This window comes from Panthera pardus, unplaced genomic scaffold (genome assembly GCF_024362965.1).
Source record: "Panthera pardus isolate Hobbes unplaced genomic scaffold, ASM2436296v1 HiC_scaffold_26, whole genome shotgun sequence".
NCBI lineage: Eukaryota > Metazoa > Chordata > Mammalia > Carnivora > Felidae > Panthera > Panthera pardus.
The window spans coordinates 11191739-11212424 of NW_026526832.1; the positions used below are offsets into that span (position 1 = coordinate 11191739).

General features: G+C 36.3%; 1 protein-coding gene across 3 annotated transcripts in view; it reads left to right on the forward strand.

Annotated features, from left to right (window-relative positions):
• Positions 1-17319, forward strand: part of HEATR5B (HEAT repeat containing 5B) — a 98814-nt gene extending 81495 nt beyond the window's left edge. For 2 of the 3 annotated variants that reach the window (XM_019447361.2, XM_019447367.2), the window contains exons 31-36: positions 1773-1917; positions 3067-3333; positions 4490-4714; positions 10671-10822; positions 12030-12243; positions 16400-17319. In XM_019447361.2, coding sequence (XP_019302906.1) covers positions 1773-1917; positions 3067-3333; positions 4490-4714; positions 10671-10822; positions 12030-12243; positions 16400-16704 — 1308 coding nt within the window. In that variant the 3' untranslated portion in view covers positions 16705-17319. Of the gene's footprint in view, positions 1-1772; positions 1918-3066; positions 3334-4489; positions 4715-10670; positions 10823-12029; positions 12244-16399 lie in introns of those variants that run through there. The other variant, XM_053891002.1, reaches the window with a different exon arrangement.
• Positions 17320-20686: the final 3367 nt, after the last annotated feature.

Consider the following 20686-nt stretch of genomic DNA (forward strand, 5'->3'; position numbering starts at 1 on the left):
CAAGAGGAATGGGTTTTCGTCTCCAAGAGAGAAGCAGATACAAAGACAAGAAGGTATGAAGAACAGGACCAGTTCAAGGACACTACTATCATTTACTATGGCCAAGGCAAAAGGAGCATGTGGGGGTTGTTAGATGAGGCTGGACAATGGGGAAAAGGCCAGCTTATGAAGATTCCTTTATGGCATGTTAAAGCGTTTAAAATCTATCTTGAAAGTGGTAAGGAATCATTAAAAATGTTAAAATAGGGGCACCTGGGTGGCTCAATCGGTTAAGCATCCGACTTCCGCTCGGAGCATGATCTTGCAGTTCATGGGTTTGAGCCCCATGTTCGGCTCTGTGCTGACAGCTTGGAGGGAGCCTGCTTCAGATTCTGTGGCTTCCTCTCTCTCTCTGCCCCTCCTCTGCTCATGCTTGCTCTCCCCTCTCTGTCTCTGTCTCTCTTTCAAAAATAAATATAAAAAAAAAATTAATGTTAAAATAGAGGAATGACCTGATTAAACTTATATTTAAGAATATGGTAGATATAGATTTGATCACTTTAATCAGTCTTGTAGAGATTGGTCTGTAAGAGATGATAAGGGAGGCAGGGTGACCAAATTAAGAGGCTCTTTTCATAATTCCAAAGAAGTGATGAGTTACACTGGCCTAGGAAACTGAACAAAGGAAGAAGAAAAGAGGGCCAAGACTGGAGCCTGAGGGATAAATAGCAAATAAGGATGGAGATGAGGGAAGTAAGTCAACAGTGGAGATCACTAGAGTGGTAGGAGGAGAACTAAGAACAGAGTTACTAGGGCAAGAGAGAGTTTCAGAGATAGACAAGTCTCAGAAGAAACAGGATCCAGTATATAAGGACATAAGAGAGTCCCAAGGAGGTTACTGGTGACTTTGGGCAGAGCCAGACAGTGGAAGAGTGAGGAGTAAATGAGAGGGTGAAGGAAGTGGAAGCATCTATCTAGGCTGGGAACAGAGGAAGAGATAGAAAGGACATAGAGGCAAGAGAGAAGGATCTGACTGGGTTCGGGGGAGGAGGGCGAATTAGACAGGAAAGACTTGAGTGTTTTCCTTATACTGGGGAGAAGAGCCTAAGCAGAGGGAGAGAGGTTGATGATATATGAAGTACAATCAAGGTCCTTGAAGAACCCTTGGGAGGTCAAATAGGATAGGATAGGAAGCAAATGAGGAAAGATGAACCAGCCTTGGGTAGAGCCTGGATACTTAGTCTTAAGGAAAAAGGCAAAGGTGGCTTTGGTTATAGTTAAGTGTTTTTTTTCCCCTTTGAAATCTGAGGCAGGGTCATTGGATGGGTTTGATGTGGAAGATTGTAAGAAGCTTAAAATGAGTGGTGAAAGTTTGTAATAATTGCTGAGATGAATTGGACAGGGACTTACTAGAAGGGCTTAGAATCCCTGGTAGACAACTCCTGGTGCTCAGCTAGGATTGGAAATCATACATTTAGTGGCATTGTACTTTAGCAATGCCATTTAGTTCAAATGGAGGAAAGAAATAGGAGAATGATCATTTTTTAATATAAAAATTATTCAAACGCAAAAATAATTTGTTGACTGAAAAGGTGTTGACCATTTTCCAAGATTTCTCCATTTCTTGACCATTTCTCAAGATTGTTATAATTTTCTTATTTGTTACGTAGTCATAAATGTTAACTTTAGTTACCAACTTTATTTTTACACGCATATTTTCTTAGATTTTAATAACCTAAATTTATCCTTTGAAATTAAGATAAATTAATTTTACCTGAATTAATTTATAATAGCTGATTGGCGTAGAGTTGCTGAGTGTTTTGCACCGCCTCCTGCTGACCTGGAACCCCCCATCTGTCCAACTGCTGGTTACTGGAGTTGTACAACAGATAGTAAGAGCTGCTCAGGATTATTTGCAAGAAAAAAGAAACACTCTAAGTAAGTACTAGAAATTATGCTAACTTTGAAATAGATCTTATTTGTACTCTGACATTTTAAGTATCAATGCCAGCAAGTTTTTAATAAAAATTTTAATCAAAAAATTTAACCATATATATAGAAGATTTGCAGTTGATTTTGCTTTAATTAGAAAGAGACAAATGAGGGGCACCTGAGTGGCTCACTCAGTTGAGCATCTGACTCTTGGTTTCAGCTCGGTTATGATCCCAGGGTTGTGGCATTGAGCCCTGTCGGGCTCCGTGCTGAGTGTGGAGCCTGTTTAAGAGTCTCTCTCTCCCGCTCCCTCTGCCCTGCTTGTGCTCGCTCTCTAAAAAAACTAAACAGGGGCGCCTGGGTGGCTCAGTCGGTTGGGCGTCCGACTTCGGCTCAGGTCATGATCTCGTGGTCTGTGAGTTCAAGCCCCACATCAGGCTCTGGGCTGACAGCTCAGAGCCTGGAGCCTGTTTCGGATTCTGTGTCTCCCTCTCTCTCTGACTCTCCCCTGCTCATGCTCTGACTCTCTCTGTCTCAAAAATAAATAAATGTTAAAATAAATAAATAATTAATTAATTAAAAAAACTAAACAAACAAAAAACCCAAAGGAAATTGCTGATAGCTATTTCTCACCTTCAAAAGTGTCAAGTTGATATGGTTCAATCTAGCATGTGTGTTACTCGTAATATGAAATACATTCCAAATAAATTGTCCTTTACCTTTTGAAAAAAATTTTTAACGTTTTTTTATTTATTTTTGAGACAGAGAGAGACAGACCATGAACGGGGGAGGGGCAGAGAGAGAGGGAGACACAGAATCAGAAGCAGGCTCCAGGCTCTGAGCCATCAGCCCAGACAGAGCCCGACGCGGGGCTCGAACTCACGGACTCCAAGATCGTGACCTGAGCTGAAGTCGGACGCTTAACCGACTGAGCCACCCAGGCACCCCTGAATTGTCCTTTACCTTAAGGAGACGTCAATAAACAGAATTATAGGAAGGCAGAGAATTATTCTGAAAGACATGTGCTATCAGTTAGACATTCAGTTATAAATTCTTTTGAAAGAATTTCTCAAATATACTTATTGTGTAGTTTTATCTACTCTGTGCTATTTTTTTTTTTTTTGCTGGAAATTTTACCCATTTTTTCCCCCCAAGATGAAGATGATATGGAAAAAGAACCCTGTCCTGTAGTAGGAGAAGGAGGTGACAGCGGTGGTCTTGTTCCTGGAAAATCTCTTGTGTTTGCAACTATGGAGCTGTTGATGTTCATTTTAGTGCGACATATGCCACATCTCAGTACCAAGATGTCCGACTCCCCCAGTCACGTAGCCACTAAAACTCGACTGTCAGAAGAAAGTGCTCGTCTGGTGGCAGCCACAGTTACCATACTCTCTGACTTACCGTCCCTTTGCTCGCCTGCTGGTACAGTATTGAACACTATTTGCAAATGCATTATATTGCAGTAGACAAAGATGAGCCTTCCTTTGTTTTTAAGTGCTGTTATGACTTATTTTCCCTCTTAAATCTCAAGTATGAAAGAAGTCAGTCTTTTATGACGTTTACCTTTTGGAGCCTATAAAGGTTAAGGACTTAAAAAACCAAAAACTCAAGATGCTCTTCAGATATATTTCAGACAAACCAGCAAAGAGATAGAAGCACAGCTTGAAGCAAGACACTGAATGTTAGTGGATAGACATAAGGCGGGACGACTAAACCTGTTAGTTTCTGGTCTAGTTGCCACTTTTGAGTAACACTGACAAACTAATAAACATCAGATGACTGTGACAACCAACTGTAAGGAATAACTAGAGAAATTATAGCTGCACAGATTATAGCTGTCTGCAGATACCTGAAAAATACCAGATGGAAACTTAGACTTTCCCTCTACTTATCTAGGAGGAGAAATAGGAGAAATAGTATCAGGAGATATAGAGGCAAATTTCAGCTCAATGCAAGCCTGTGGATGTAAAAATAATGAATTCTCTATTGCTGGGGCTTTGCAGGCCAGCTACGATGGCTGCATGGAAATGTGGTGAGGGCCATCTTCCCTGAGGTGGGGGTTTGAATTCAATGACCTTCGAGTTCTTTTAGCTAGAAATTCTGGAATTTTTTTCATTTCTTCTTTGCTTACCCATATAGTCTTTTCATCATTTTTCCCAGCATGGGAAAATGGTTAAGGCTGACTTGAATACACTGGAGATTGATTACATGTCTTAGAATTGTTACATGATTCAATAAGTTACTCAGATGCTTCTCAAAGGATATGGTAGTGCTTCCCTTCTGGTTCTCTATCTTGCTTTCTCATTTTCATTTTGAAGGGTATGATTAGATGAAATACTGGAAATAATAAAAATAAGGCTAGCCAGAATAAGAAAGAAAATATTGTCTTCTTTGAAATAACTTGCCACTTTCTCATTTTCTTTTTTAACATTGAATTAAGTAATAGGAATGCAGTACATTTTGTAAAACAACAAGGAAAAAAATAATATTAAACCACAATCAAATGTGAAAACAATTGGAAGAACTGTAATATGAGAACTGAGTAGTTATGAGGTAATCTGATTTGTTTTCAATTCAGGATGTATGACAATCCTGCCCACAATTCTGTTTTTAATTGCAAGAATATTGAAAGACACAGCAATAAAATCGGCAGATAATCAGGTTCCTCCACCAGTCAGTGCAGCTCTTCAAGGGATTAAAAGCATCGTGACACTCTCGATGGCCAAGACGGAGGACACTCAGAAACAGTGGACAGCTCTAATTCGCAGCACTCTTGCATGCATCCTGGAATATTCTCAGCCAGGTAACCTAAACAGGGCTTAAAATCCATAATGTATTGGGATATCTGTATGCCAATAAGTAGTTGAATGAGCTTATCAGAAAAGTGCTATAGAACACTGAAGCAACTCAGAGATGTCTTGTAGTCATGTTAGATAGGAATGTTAGTACCCCTTTCTGGATATTTGGATATTGACTGTAAATGTCCTTGTCGTAGCACTTAAATACATGTTGGAGGTTCCCCAGGCCAAAAAGGACAGAAAATTTCAGAAAACATACTCAGAATCAAATTGATATGTGTTAAAATATTTTTTTGCTTCCATTTTTTAAAATAAATATAATAAAATAGAGAAAGTTGAAGTATCTGTCACTCACCAAGCTTATCCTCAAATGAAACCACAGTCTTGATTTAGATATATTTCATTCCAGAAATATTTTTATATGTAAATAAATATACTTTTTGTATTAATAAATATATGTCCTTATTAATAAATAATAAAAATAAATGTATATATTAATAAATGTATACATGGGTTATATATAAAATGAGGTAAATAACCATGCGCAATATATAGTATTTTTGTGTTTTAAAAATTTTTTAATGTTTTTATTTATTTTTGAGATAGAGACAGAGCATGAGCAGGGGAGGGGCAGAGAGAGAGGGAGACACAGAATCTGAAGCAGGCTCCAGGCTCTGAGCTGTCAGCACAGAGCCCGACTCACGGGGTGTGAGATCATGACCTGAGCTGAAGTCGGACGCCCAACCGACTTGAGCCATCCAGGCGCCCCTCTTTTGTGTTTTTCAATCGACATAAGTAATGTCACAGCATATCATTCTGCCATTACGTTCTCACTCAAGAGTAAGGTTTTTTGGAGCTATTAATGTGTACATATAAAACTCTCATTTATTCCTTCTATATAACTTCTATATAGTTTCCATCACATGAATTTTTCAGTTATTATTCATTCCCTGTCAATTGATATTTCTGCTGTCTCAGATTTTTCCCCATTATAAAAATTGCTGCCATGAACATCTTTATAAATTGTTCACACACTTGTGCTATGTGATTTTCTGGGGTACACCGCTAGAGATGGAATTGATGACATATTTTAACTTTAATTTTATCAGACCTGGCCAAATTGCTCTCCAAAGTAACCATGTGAATTTAAACACCCACCAGCAGTGGATGATAATCTCTGTTTCTCCATGTCCTCACCAAGACTTGGTATTTCAGAGTTTTAAATTTTGCTCTCTGATGGGTAAAATGTACTGTCTCGTTGTTTTAATGTGCATTTCTCATTTTCCTAGTGAGTATAATAAGCATTCTTTTAATTTTGAGGGAAATGCTTATTTGCACTTTTGTTCATTTCTAGTCTGTGTTTGACTTTTTCTTTCATTTTATTTCTGTTGTAAAGACAGAAACAAAGACTGAAGACAAAGAATAATAAAGATTTGCCATGTCACGTTTCACCTATTAAAATTTGCCATGTCACCTTTCACACATTTCCACACTAAAACTGTGGAGCAGGCCCATGAATTAACAGACAGGACAACGAAACACACAAATTGCTTTAAAACAGACATTTATCCACATGAGAATATAATACATGATAAAGACCATTCATTATCCTTCAAATGGTTTGTGTCAGGTAGCTGTTTGAGATATCAGTTCCAGTTAGGCCCTCACCTTAGATCATGACTCAAAATAAATACCAGATAAATTAAAATGATAATATAACATTTTAAAAATAGTTACAGAAAATACATGTACAACTTTTATGTAAGGATGGCAACAGAGTGTGTAAGAACGGAAAATATCACAGAGGTAAATATCAACATACTAGGCTATAGAGTAATTAACTTCTACCTGTCAAAACCTCTTACATTAAAAGGTAGCTGAAAAAAAAGACAGCTGAAAAACTGACAACAATATTTATGTTAGTGTTAATATCATTAATATGCAAAGAAGTCTTGTAAGATAAACATTTAACACCCAATAGAAGGGGAAAGAACACACATTAGTAAAAAGTAGAGATGACCACCAAGCATATAAAAAAAAAAATCAACCACATTAATAAGCAAAGAAATACGAACAAAAATGAAGTAATATCAAATTTTTCTTGTAAAGTTGATTTTTTTTTAAATGTGATTGTACAGTTGGCATTGGTACCTGTAGAACATTTTCATACTTTGCTGAAGGGAGTTTAAAATGGTTTAAACTTTTAGGGAATCAATTCTATAGAATGTGCAAAGCGTTTTCAAGGATTCATTATGTTCAAGGTTATTTATCACAGTCTGTTTTACAATAGTGAAAATATGTGATAAATATAATTACCTGGCAGTGGGAAAAATTATAAAATACATGATTATATATTAATTTGGATTATATATCCATTATATCTATTAAAATCATATTTATAAATACATACAAAAAGAACGCAGACCAGAAGGATTTAAAACAGTACCTAGAAATTAAACTGTCACTTGATGGTAGAATTACTTTTATTTCCTTCCCTAGATCATTTTTATATGTTAAACAATGACCTTGTGTTATTTTTATTATCTGAATTTTTAAAAATTTATTTGGAAAGGAAAACTTCAATTAGTTTTATTAGTGCTACTGGAACTATTTTAGCTGTATCCTGAGTGAATGTTTATAACCAACTAAAGAAATGTTAAATGCCATATTTATATATGTATGTGTATGTATATATGTGTAAGTACATAAATAGATATGAGTAACAAGATAAATAGTTAAGAATTTGTTTAAAAATCTAAATATTGTTTTAATTTTCACGGGGCAGTTCCGTAGTCAATAATCATGTTTTTTAAATTGTCAGTTATAAGGGAAGGTTTTGATATTTTATCAGTCTAGTAATATTAAATTAATTCAAAAGTATGATAAAAGAATGAACTTGCCTAAGATATTCTGTCCAGAACTGAACTCTTAGGAGATGGTCAATATGAAAATGGGATCAAGGCCGCAAGTACCATTGTGTATAATATATGCATAGTATATGTAAGCAAGGCAAGCAGAATCCCTTGCTTTACAAGAAAAGTTTTGTAATTGAGAATTTTTATTATGGAAATCATATTTCCTAGTATAAAATCTGAGACTTCCACTTAGAAAAAATGTACATATGTATGTATGTGAACACATACACCTACGAATAGAAATCTCCTTGGATGTAGTGTATACTCTTAATATTGCTGCAGTTTTTTTTTTTCATTTCTAAAAACTTCAATGTTGAATAGATTTCAAACTTTTTAAAAGTTACAAGAATAACATAGTTAACTACAGTATACTCTTCTCCTCAATTCACCAGCTGTTAACATTTTGCCACGTATCTTATTACTCTATAATCCACATGTTATTGTTAATATTATCGTTGTTAATTATGCTGAGCCATTTGAGAATACACTGAAGTCATCATGACTCTTTACTACTAAATGCTTTATGGCTATTCTAAGAACAAGAACATTTTCTTACATAACCACAGAAGAATTATCACATGTAAGCAATTTAACACTGATATAATGCTATTGTTATTCATATTCAAATTTACCAGTTGTCCTAATAATGACTTGAATAGAAGTTTTTTCTTTTTCTTTTTGATACAGTCCAAGATCACGCATTGTACTTGTCTTAATGCTTTAGTCTTCTTTAATCTGAGGCAGTGTCTCTCAGCTTTTCTTTATCTTTCATGATATTGTCCTTTAAAAGTGCAGACCATCTATTTTATAGATTGTTTTTCAGTTTGGAATTTTGTGTGTGTGTGTGTGTGTTTTTCTTGTGCTTAGATTCAGGTTATGCTTTTTTGGCAGGAATACTGTATGATTTTGTTAGGTCTTTCTCAGTGCATCGTGTAAAGAGGCATATAATGGTGTTTCGTCTCATTATTAGGAGTCTTTTTTTTAATGTTTATTTTTGAGAGAGCGAGAGACAGAGAATGAGCATGAGTGGGGGAGACGCAGAGAGAGAAAGAGATGGAGACACAGAATCCGAAGCAGGCTTCAGGCGCTGAGCTGTCAGCACAGAGCCCCATGCAGGGCTTGAACTCACGAACCATGAGATCATGACCTGAGCCAAAGTCAGATGCTTAATTGACTGAGCCACCCAGGCACCCCCCCCCCATTATTAGGAGTCCTAACTTTAATAACTTGATTAAGATGCTGTCTGCCATATTTCTCCACCATAAAGTTTACATTTTTCCCTTTTACAATTAGTAAGGAATTTGTAGGGAGATACTTTGAAACTATGTCAATTATCTGTTTCCCATCAAGCTTTTACCCAATGGTTTTTGTTTTTGTTTTTGTTTTTGTTTATTAAGTAAGTCCTACCCCCAGTGTGGACGTTGAATTCATGACCCTGAGATCAAGGGTCACATGCTCCACCAACCCAGCCAGCCAGGCGTGCCATACCCAGTCATTTTAATATCTGTTATACCTGAACCAGTTCTTACTGTGATGATGTCAAAATGATAATTTTCTAACTTCTTCATTAGTTTTCTTCCTTTTGCATTTATTAGCTGGCATTTCTCTGAAAGGAAGAGCTTTTTCTTTGCCTTCATTTGTTATTTTTTATATGGTTATTGTTTATTACTATCAGTACAGACTTATGATTCTTTTTTTAGTTCAGTGGGTCCATTAATGTCATTTTGACATATCTCCATTATTTCCTGAGCACATTTTTACTTTCTGGCACCAAGATGTGGCAGACTTACCTTATGTTTTCCCTATTACTGTTCTGGAATTAGTCACTTCTCTAAAAAAGCCCTGGTTTCTTTTAGTAGGAAATGGTATTTAGATAGCAGATCTTAAAGTCGCAATTTTAAAATAAAGTGTTAATTTTCCAACAAAAAATTGCTTGCAGTGTCACAAACTCTGAGTTAGAGATTGTTCAATAATATTCCTACTACAATAATACAGTAATATTCCTATGATGGAGTTCTCAGGTTTTTAACATCTGTGACTTAGGTTATTATAGATTGGCTAAATCCTTCAGATTTTACATCTCTTCCTTTTCTTCAAGTTAGTGGGCTTCTTCTCAACTATTTTTGTAGCACATTCTATTTTATGCTGGTACCGTAATTAGGAGATAGTGTTAGCATATTAAATATATTCATAATCCTGATAAATTACTGATTATAGAGTATTTGCAATTTCCAAATTAGTCCAAATTCATATGTAAAGAATGTTAGTAAGTTCAGCTGTGGAAGAAATGATAATGACAAAATAGTTGAGGTCTCTTCTTTTATGTTTTTTTTTTCTTATTTTATATGTTTAATAGTACTTTTCTTCAGAAAAAAATGTATATATTTCCTGTGTTTCTAATAACATACTGTATTTCCATTAGGTTAAAGTCATATCTATTCCCAAATAAATGGTTGCAATAGCAAGAAGTTCTTTAACATTATGAGAATACTGCCTTCAGGAAATTGTACGAGATTTTTTTGATTATGGTTGTGTAGAACTTACAGGTTTCATATTTACTGAATATAAAGGTGATATCACTAACAAAGAACACTCTGGATTTTTAAACTACTTAGAATATCTTATAATCTCCTGGCTTTGTTGAAGGAATAGCTGTATTTGGAAATTGTTGATCAGTCTAAACTACAAGGAAGTTACGTAACTTTTAAGTAATTTTACATTACAGTGTTATCTTTCCTATTCCAATTTGCTTTCCCTTGTAGAGTTCTTACTAGGATTTATGCCTGAATTTTTTTCAGTTAATATTGTATCATCCAGAAAAACAAGGAAAAAAACCTTAAATACAGGAAGTATCCCTGTTTCCTTAGTAGTAGACGAGTTCTATCCATAAAGTTGTTTATGGACTGCATTAGATTGAGGCACATGCTGCTGTAAATGTCTTTTAGGGGAGAGAAGGTTATTGTTCATGTTTGGAATTCCAAAGCATGTTGGAAACAAGACATTGCTTTCATTTTTCACGTATTTTAATATTATTCATATATTTCAGAAGATTCCATGCCTATGCCTGATGAAGTAAGCATGCTAACAGCGATTGCGCTCTTCCTGTGGTCTGCTAGTAGTGAAATAATAGGAGTCCAGTCATTACAGAATGGCTGCATGAACAGATTTAAGAATGCATTGAATTCATGTGACCCATGGGTAAGTTACACTTAAACATAGAGGTAAACATTCCCCTTTATCAATAATATTTCAGATTGGTTCACTAAAAGGGGTAATACATCAAATGAGAACCTAAATATTTGCTATGTGGTTTTTAAATAGAAAAGCTGGAAAAGATCACAGGGTTTAAGCACTAGGAGACACGTTATGTGTATGTTTATTCTCCAATGTCTAAAATATTTTATTAACTCTGACTTATATTGGTAGAAATTTTACATGAGTCTGCGATTATATTTTTCACTGTTTACTTAATGGCACCAAGAACATTAAAAAATAAATTTGTATTATTACATGTTTTGATGAACCTATTGGAAACTAGTTTTTCTAGAAAATAAATTTTTTTGGCTTCACAGTGTCAAAGTCTGAACTAATGATTCTCAAACCTGCTTCGTATCAGAAAAAAAAAAAAAATCAGTTTAGTAACATGATTCCTAGAACTCTGCTATGGTCTTCCTGAATCATAAATCTGTATTTTAAAAATATTGCCCAAGTATTTATGTCCAGCAAGGTCTGGTAACTTCTTTTCTACCAAAGTGCTGAAACAGCTTTATTCCACTATTTGTCCCATATGGTGATGGACCTTCCTTTGATCCTTCCTTCCTTCCTTCCTTCCTTTTTTTTTTTTTAAATGGTAATATGAAGTATTTCTAAGCTAAAGTGGAGTCAATGAGATTTTACTTTCTAGAGACCTAAAAACTTAAGTTGCCATAAGCAGTTATTTCCAGGGAATTCAAATGAATGTGAGGTGTCTTACCAGTGTATTTTTATAGCATTGTTTGACATCAGTTAGATATTCGCCTTCCTTACTAAATATGTTAGGTTAAAGTGGAAGGGACAATTGTCGAGTAAAGAAAAAATTAAAAACAGAAATTGGAATTCCTGGTTTCTAGCGTCTTCCACACTATCGAAATATACAAATTATATAGGTTTGGTAATTTGGCAGTTACCATATAAGGAATGTTTTTTTGATTAATTTCTTTTAAGTTAGTTTTTTTTTAGTTAGCTTATTGGCAATTTTGTTATTTTAGCTTCATTTCTATAAATAGAAAAGGGCATTAATTCATCCTACATTTTAATTTTCATCCTATAGTGTCGTATCTTTTCTTCCTCTATTAAGTTGCAGTGTGAGTGTACACAAACAAGAACTATTGCACATGTTAATTAATGAAATTACTTTCTTCTATAGGTTCAAGCCAAGTGTTACCAGCTTCTCTTGTCAGTCTTCCAACATTCCAATCGTGCCCTTTCAACTCCTTACATCCATTCCTTAGCTCCAATAGTAGTTGAAAAGCTGAAAGCTGTTGAAAGAAACAGACCAGCCAGTAGCACAGAACTTTTAGCTGTTCAAGAAGGAATCAAAGTTCTTGAAACGTTAGTTGCTCTTGGGGAAGAACAGAACAGTAAGTATTTGTATAAAAATCCAAGTCTCAAATGAAGAACTGTATTTTATATATATATATATATATACACATATATATGTGTGTGTGTGTGTGTGTGTGTATATATATATATATATATATATATATAATTTGATATTGGACACAGGCCATTGCAATAGTAAGTTTACTAGGAGTGGTTACTATCGGAAAGCTTAATATTTTTCTTAGGGTGCTAATAATATAGTGTATTGAGTTGATTTATATTCATTTTTTTATGAGCAAGAGGTTAAAATAAATTACTGATGGCATTATAGCACATTGATGTTTTTTCCTAGGAATGTACTCTTTAAGAACTAGGGGAAAAAAAAAAAGAACTAGGAAAACTATGGATGTTTAATAGATTTATAAAAATAATTTATTGTTGTGTTTATAATAGAAGTACAAAAGCTTTATAACAAACATGATGAGATTAGTATTAATACCACACATCATTACTAAAATCCTTCCAGTTTTGAAATTTAAAAATTATTTTTATTTAATGAAAAGCTACCACATACATACATCAATTTAATCACAGACTTAGCTTAATACCTGCTCTTTATTCCCTTGATTTCATCACAATCTAAAATTTGTCTTTAGAAATATGACTTTTAATTATTGCAGAAAGACTATACCTTTTAAACTAGTACCTTATGATTGAACATTAAGCTAGTTCCAATTTTTCAAAATCATAAATAATTGAGCTAAGTATCCTTGTACACATTTGGGATTCTTTGTATCTTTCTTTGGGATTCTAAGTATCTTTGTACAGATTTTTTATTCTGTTTCTCAGACAAATTCCTTAAAGTGAAATGACTGGGTTGAAGGAAATGTACATTTTTAAGGCTTTTAATATATATTGCTGGTTTATACTCCAGATAACAATTATATCCATTTTTTCCATCATAAGTTTTTTCTTCTTCCCTTGAAAAAAAATTTTACAGGAAATTGGGAAGATAGGAGAGATTTTGAAAAAGCTATTGTAATAGTTTCCCTATAAAGTAATGATCCAGGGGTACCTGGAACCAGGGGCTCAGTCGGTTAAGCATCTGACTTCAGCTCAGGTCATGATCTCACACCCCGTGAGTCGGGCTCTGTGCTGACAGCTCAGAGCCTGGAGCCTGCTTCAGATTCTGTGTCTCCCTCTCTCTCTGACCCTCCCCCTCTCGCACTCTGTCTCTCTCTCTCTCTCAAAAATAAATAAACACTAAAAAAATTTTTTCTAAATAATAATCCAAAACTATGATAGTGAAAAAGGATAAACGTAAAGGTGATTATGAAGAAAAAGGTTTTTTTTTAATTTTATTTATTTATTTATTTTAAGAGACAGAGACTGAGTAAGTGGGGGAGGGACAGAGAGAGAGAGAGAGAGAGAGAGGGAGAGAGAATCCCAAGCAGGCTCCAAATTGCCAGTGCAGAGCCCAGTTAGGGGCTCGAACTCACAAACTGTGAGATCATGACCTGAGTGGAAATCAAGAGTTGGATGCTTAACCGACTGAGCCACCCAGGTGCCTCTGAAAAAAGAAATTGATCTGACTTATACACCAGTCTTATTGCACGTCTTAAAAGTCTTGGTATAGGGGTGCCTGGATGGCTTGGTCAGTTAAGCATCTGACTTCAGCTCATGATCTCACGGTTTGTGAGTTCGAGCTCAGAGCCTGGAGCCTACTTCAGATTTTGTGTCTCCCTCTTTCTCTCCCCCTTCCACCTCTCGTGCTCTGTCTCTGTCTCTCTCTCTCTCAAAAATAAATAAACATTAAAAAAAATTTTTTTTAAGTCTTGATGTAGTACACAGCATCTGTTATCTGAGTGAAGCAATTTTAAAAAATGAAGAAACTATGATAATACTTATTGTTGATGATATTTCACTAATATTTAATATGAGAATATATAGCAATTTACATATATAATATATAGTATAAAGTTATACTTAATACTACAATACATAGTTATAGAAAATACAGTACTATAAAACCCAAAGTGTAAATTTTCAGCTTTTAAATTTGCTTTATCAGTGTTTTTCACATCAGTTCCAAATGCTAATTTTTGTTTTTAACTTGATAGTATCCATTACAGAAATAGACAATGAAGTTTTTTCACTCGACATGACCAGGGTTACAAGCTAAAGACATTGGATTTATATTTGAGTCTTAATTTTTATTCATCTTTATCCAATCTGTTACTCAAAACTTATCCTATCTTTTTTTGAAACTTCTCTAGGATTCAAGAGACTCTGACTTCCTATTCTTGTATCTAATCATCTCATAACTAGATAACTATAATAATTTCCTAAGAGTATTCCCCATCAATTTTACCTAGAACAATTTTACCTCTTCTTTGTTTAAGAACTGTGAGTAGTTTCCTCTTGCATTACTGCCTCAAGTCTGAATATCCTTGCTCAGTTCTCAAAACTTTATTCTACTCCCTAATGTGTACCCACTAACCTGACCAGTCCAGTTTTCTCCTTCAGCTTATTTTAATCTCTATACAGTCTGCATTCTGTTTTCACTTTTCTTGGGTGTGTTTCTTCCCCCTCTTTCTCCTTATACAAACAGATTCAACCTATGTCAGATCTCATTTCTTTAGGGAAATGTTGCCTGATTACTCAGCCCACTCTGACCTCTCCCTTCATACAATTTCTTTGGCAGTTATGATCAACCGTATTCTATGGCCCTGAGATTTTAAGATAATCACTAAAAGTATAAAATCCTAAAGTATTCCTCAGCTGTGTGAGTTTTTTGAGGAATTCTATCTCAGATGCCAACCACAGATTTTTAGCACTTAGTTCTATAATTGTTTGGTGTACTGTATACTCATTTTTTTTTTAAGTTTATTTGTTTAATTTGAAAGCGGGGGTGAGTGCCAGCAGGGGAGGGACAGAAAGAGAGGAAGAGAGAATCCCAAGCAGGCTCCATGCTGTCAGCCCAGAGCCCTATGCAGGGCTCAAACTCAGGAACTGTGAGATCATGACCTGAACTAAAGTCCAGAATCAGACGCTCAACCGGCTGATCCACCCAGGCACCCTGTGCTGTATAGTCTTTTCAGCTAGGTAATAACAGTTTTAAGTATAGATGAATTATTACATATTTCCTAGAATGCTTAGCACATTTCTAGATACTTGATGGGTACTTAAATAATTTATAATAGATTTTTTCCAGTTAATTAAGTGTTAAAACCAAACCTTGCTTTTCAACGTAATGGTGGAAAGCTTTGTCTGTTCTAGTATGCACAGTGTACTGAAGATAATTTCATATTTATTTGATAATTTACTATTATATGTTCATTATGAAAGTTCTTATTAAACAGTAATGTTATAATTCTGTGTGAGGAACATTCAACTAACTACCTTATTTGAGGATTCTTGGGACTTTTAAAATATCAGCTTGTTGTCTTCTTTCTTCTGAAATTTTATCATGGAAAAATCCAATTGATAAGAACCTCTGAGTGGTTTTCAAGAGAAAGGGTGTTTATGTGTTTGCTCATGCATTCAACAAATAGTTACTGAATGCCTGCTATGCACCAGGTGTGTTCTAGTCATGAAGTAAACACACAAAGATCCTTGCTCTTTAGCCCTAAATTCTTGGTTTTTAACCCTAAATTCTATATATTCCATTATTTTTGTGAGATTCTTGTCCCTCACTTACTGTGCGTTTGGGGAGATAATGAAATGGGAGAGAGTTATATTTCCATTTTAAAAAGAAAGAAATACTTAGTTTTAGTTAAATGTTAGTAATTGGATGCTGTTCAGATATCTGTTTCCTACTCGAACCTCCCTATTCTGGAATACCCTTAAAGATGTCATAATCTTACTAGCCGAATACATTCCACCAGATGGCAGTTGTAAAATGCTTGTTCCTTTTTCACCTTTTTAGGCAGTAATTTTTTTAATAGAACAAATTAATATAAACCTAAGATTTACAGTGTAACATATCTGGTCTCAGCCAGATAGCTTAGCATTAAGTAAATATTTGATATTAATTATGAGTTATTGTTGAGTCTAAAACAGATTGTGTATGTGTATTTGCTTATGTTGTATTATGATTGAGACCACCATGGTAATTGCATAATTTTAAAATTAAAGTTTATTGTAATTGACAGACCCGGGATGATCTTCAGACTTTACCTTTGTTATTTACAGGAGTCCAGTTACTTGCCCTTTTAGTTCCCACTTTGATCTCCTACCTGCTGGATGAAAATTCCTTTGCCTCAGCAAGCACGGTTTCCAAAGATCTTCATGAGTTTGCACTCCAGAATTTAATGCATATTGGACCTCTGTATCCACATGCTTTCAAGACAGTAATGGGAGCAGCGCCTGAGTTGAAAGTGCGTTTGGAAACTGCTGTTCGGGCAAGCCAAGCCAGCAAAGCTAAAGCAGCTACCAGGCAGCCAGCCCCGACCGTACATTCTGCACCAACGATTAAGCTAAAAACAAGTTTTTTTTAACTTGATATTCCATTTGTTTTTATTTATACTACCTAGTGGCACCTAATTAGCGATAGCAACTGTATCATTCCGAGCTATAGGTTCTGCGTCATTTGAATTGTATGCCTCAGATAAGCAGGACAAGTAAAATAACGCTCATGCCGCCGCTTTCTGATTTTGAAGGAGTGATTGTTTTTATCCATGTGGTAGGTGTGCTTTCATTTTTCTCCTAATAATGTTTTGTTTTTGTTAATTAATTTATTTTTAAACACTGAGCCATAGGCTCTTAAATTTAAATGCTAAAAACAATTATATCATGTAGTTGGGCAGCCTATTGATATTGTCAGGAAAAAACAGGTCAGTATTCAGCATCTGTCATGAAAAAATTTAATTGAAAAACGTGCAGAATTTAAATTCTGAAGTAACCAGAATAACGGAAACTATCTGTTTTGCGGTGTATATATAATATGAATAAAATCCCATTTTCTTAGCATTTCTCAGAATGTCCTTACCTTTCTGATAGATCTTTTTACTTTCATATTAGATTACTAAATTATGCTTTGTGTGTAGTTTAATTGTTAACTGAATTAAAACTCGCATTTAAAGATCCATTAAAATGTTTCAAATGTGGAATAATGTTCTGTGTGTTGTTTTTTTTTTTTGATGGCTAAAACTTTGGCCTTGGTTGTGTTTTATAATTACAGTGGAGAGTCTTGAGCCCTGACTATGATGGTTACTCTTGTTCATCAAATATTTATTGAGTGCCTGCTGCATATAAGGCCTCAAGCTGAGTGCTGCAGGGTATACAAAAATGAATTAGTCCTAATTATGATTATGCCAGTCTTTTGTGCAATGGGAATTTTACCACATCAAATAGATAATTGATGAAACGAACATTTGCACAGTGTTGAGCAAATATTAAACACCAAGTTTTACCAGACGGTGTTACGTAGACCACAGGTGTCAATAGACTGCAGGTGTCTCATGGACTGCAGGTGTTGCATAGACTGCAGGTGTCACATAGACTGCAGGTGTCACATAGATTGCAGGTGTCACATAGATTGCAGGTGTCACATAGATTGCAGGTGTCACATAGACTGCAGGTGTCTCATGGACTGCAGGTGTCGCATAGACTGCAGGTGTCACATAGACTGCAGGTGTCACATAGACTGCAGGTGTCACATAGACTGCAGGTGTCTCATGGACTGCAGGTGTTGCATAGACTGCAGGTGTCACATAGACTGCAGTAGCAACAGCAAGTCACCTTTTTGAATATTCCAGATGCACACCTGTTTCTCATCGCCTGGCCTTCTATTGGCTTGCATACCCTCACCAGCTGGCAGCTCCCATCTCCTTGCTGGCTTTCCTTATTCAGTCTGTTAGGCCTCTCAGAGGGGGCTTTCATTTGCCCATTTCTTACTTTCTTTTATGGCTACAGGGTTGTTGTTTCATCTCAAACTTGCTTTTCCAAAGTTATTCTTGTTTCAGGGGAGATATTTTTGGTAACGGTTTTATTGAGATGTAATTCAGACACCATATAATTCACCATTTAAAAGGTATAATTGAGGCGCGCCTGGGTGGCTCAGTCGGTTAAAGCGTCTGACTTTGGCTCAGGTCATGATCTCACAGCTCTTAAGTTCGAGCCCAACGTCGGGCTCTGTGCTGACAGCTCGGAGCCTGGAACCTGCTTCAGATTCTGGGTCTCCCTCTCTGTCTACCCCTCCCCAACTCATGCTCATGCTCTCTCTCTCTCTCTCTCTCTCTCTCTCTCTCCTTCAAAAATAAACAAACTTTAGGGACGCCTGGGTGGCTCAGTCGGTTGAGTGTCCGACTTCGGCTCAGGAAATGATCTCGCGGTCCGTGAGTTCGAGCCCCGCGTCAGGCTCTGTGCCAACAGCTCAGAGCCTGAAGCCTGTTTCAGATTCTGTGTCTCCCTCTCTCTCTGACCCTCCCTCGTTCATGCTCTGTCTCTCTCTGTCTCAAAAATAAGTAAATGTTTAAAAAAAAAAACTTTAAATAAATAAATAAACTTTAAAAAATAAAAATAAAAAATAAAAGGTATAATTCAATGGTGTTTAATATTTTCAGAGTAGTGCAACAACCATCCCTACAATCAATTATGAACATTTTCATTACTCCAAATAGAAGCCTCATGCCCTTTAGCAATCACCCTACAATCCTTCCATTTCTCCCTAGCCTGTCACTACAACAAATTTACTTTCAGTCTCCATCAATTCTCCTATTATGAACATCTCATATAAATGAAATCATAGAATGGGGTCTTTTGTGACTGGCTTCTTGACTTAATGGTTGTTTCTTTCTTTGTTGGTTTTGGTGGGGGTTTATTAGCCTTCAAAAAACTTTACTGGGGGATAAGCCTAGCTCTAGTGGAAAAAGCCCACCTATGAAAGAAGACTGATTATTTAAGTTGGTCTGATGTACATCTATGAATTATACATTCATGGCTCAAAATAAAGACCCTCAGGGTGCCTGGGTGGCTCAGTTAAGCGTCTGACTCTTAGTTTTGGCTCAGGTCATGATCTCATGGTTCATGAGTTCAAGCCCCACATCGGACCCTGCGCTGACGGTACAGAGCCTGCTTGGGATTCTCTCTCTCTCTCTCTCTCTCTCTCTCTCTCTGCCCCTCCCCAGCTCACACTGCCTCTGTCACTCTCAAAATAAATAATCTTTTTTAAAAAGGGGGGCGCCTGGGTGCCTTAGTTAAGCTTCCGACTTCTGTTCAGGTCATGATCTCATCTCAAGCCCCACATTGGGCTCTGTGCTGACAGCTCAGAGCCTGGAACCTGCTTTGGATTCTGTGTCTCCCTCTCTCTCTCTGCCCCTCCCCTGCTAATGCTCTGTCCCTCTCTCAACAGTAAACATTAAAACAAAAATTTTTTAGAAGGACCCTCAAATACAAATGATTCTAAAGCCATTACAACCCATGTGATTCACTTATATTGGCTCCTAAAATACGACCTATGTACAGAGGAGCTATACCTTCCTCACAATTAACTGAAGCATGGGGCCATTAAAGGGAGGGAGGGCAAAAATGACAAATAGAGTATTAGGTCCTCCTCTCTACACTATCCAATAAACATATATCCAGAATGAGAATGAAATGGAATCAATGCCCAGGTGCCTCTCAAAGAGAGCAAGTCCTTGTGGCGCATGGGGTTTGGAACTTTTCTAGCATAATACATCCCAACTACTCTGGGTACACACAGTTTGCACCTAGCCCCTGTGCAAGGTGTAGCTCCACTATAGTTTTGATCACTTCCCTTAGGGAACAACCTTTATGCCTTATTAACACCAATCCGTGGCCCTCACTGACTCCGTGGTGCTTTTTTTGTTTGTTTTTTGGTTTTGTTTGTTTTTGTTTTTGTTTTTATAAAAACAACCAAAGAGGTGGCAAATGGTTGCAACAGACATCAGGTTACAGCAATTGCAAAAGCTGAAAAAGCTCTCCATCCACTGGTCCAATCTTCTCCCCTATTGTTACTAGTTTTGCCACCAAAGGGGGAAAGATGGTGGACAACTACTTTGCAACCAGTCCTTGGCAAAAGTCCATAAATAAGAAAGCTTGTCAAAGGCAGAACCATTATATGGGCTACCTCCTCTAGCTGCAAATTTGGGGCTTGGGAAAAGAAGGAGCCAGGCGTGTGTGCAAGAAAGAGGTAAGAGTCCCTTTGTCAAGGGTTTGGTGACCCATCCCCAGATGCCCATCTTGGTGCCCACAGACCAGGGCCCACCAAAGCCCATTATTCAGATGGAAAAGGAAGCAAAACACACACACACACACACACACACACACACACACACAGAGTCCAGAAATTTGCACAAGTGATACTTGTTCCTAACAGTAAGGACTTGAATGAGAATCCGGAAACTTGAAGAACACACATTTGTCTTCAGGATTTAAAAAAATTTCTCCTGTACTGAAAGATTACTTCAGCGTGGGTCAGGTCCAACAGCGTTTGCTAGAACTCAGTTGTTAAGCACA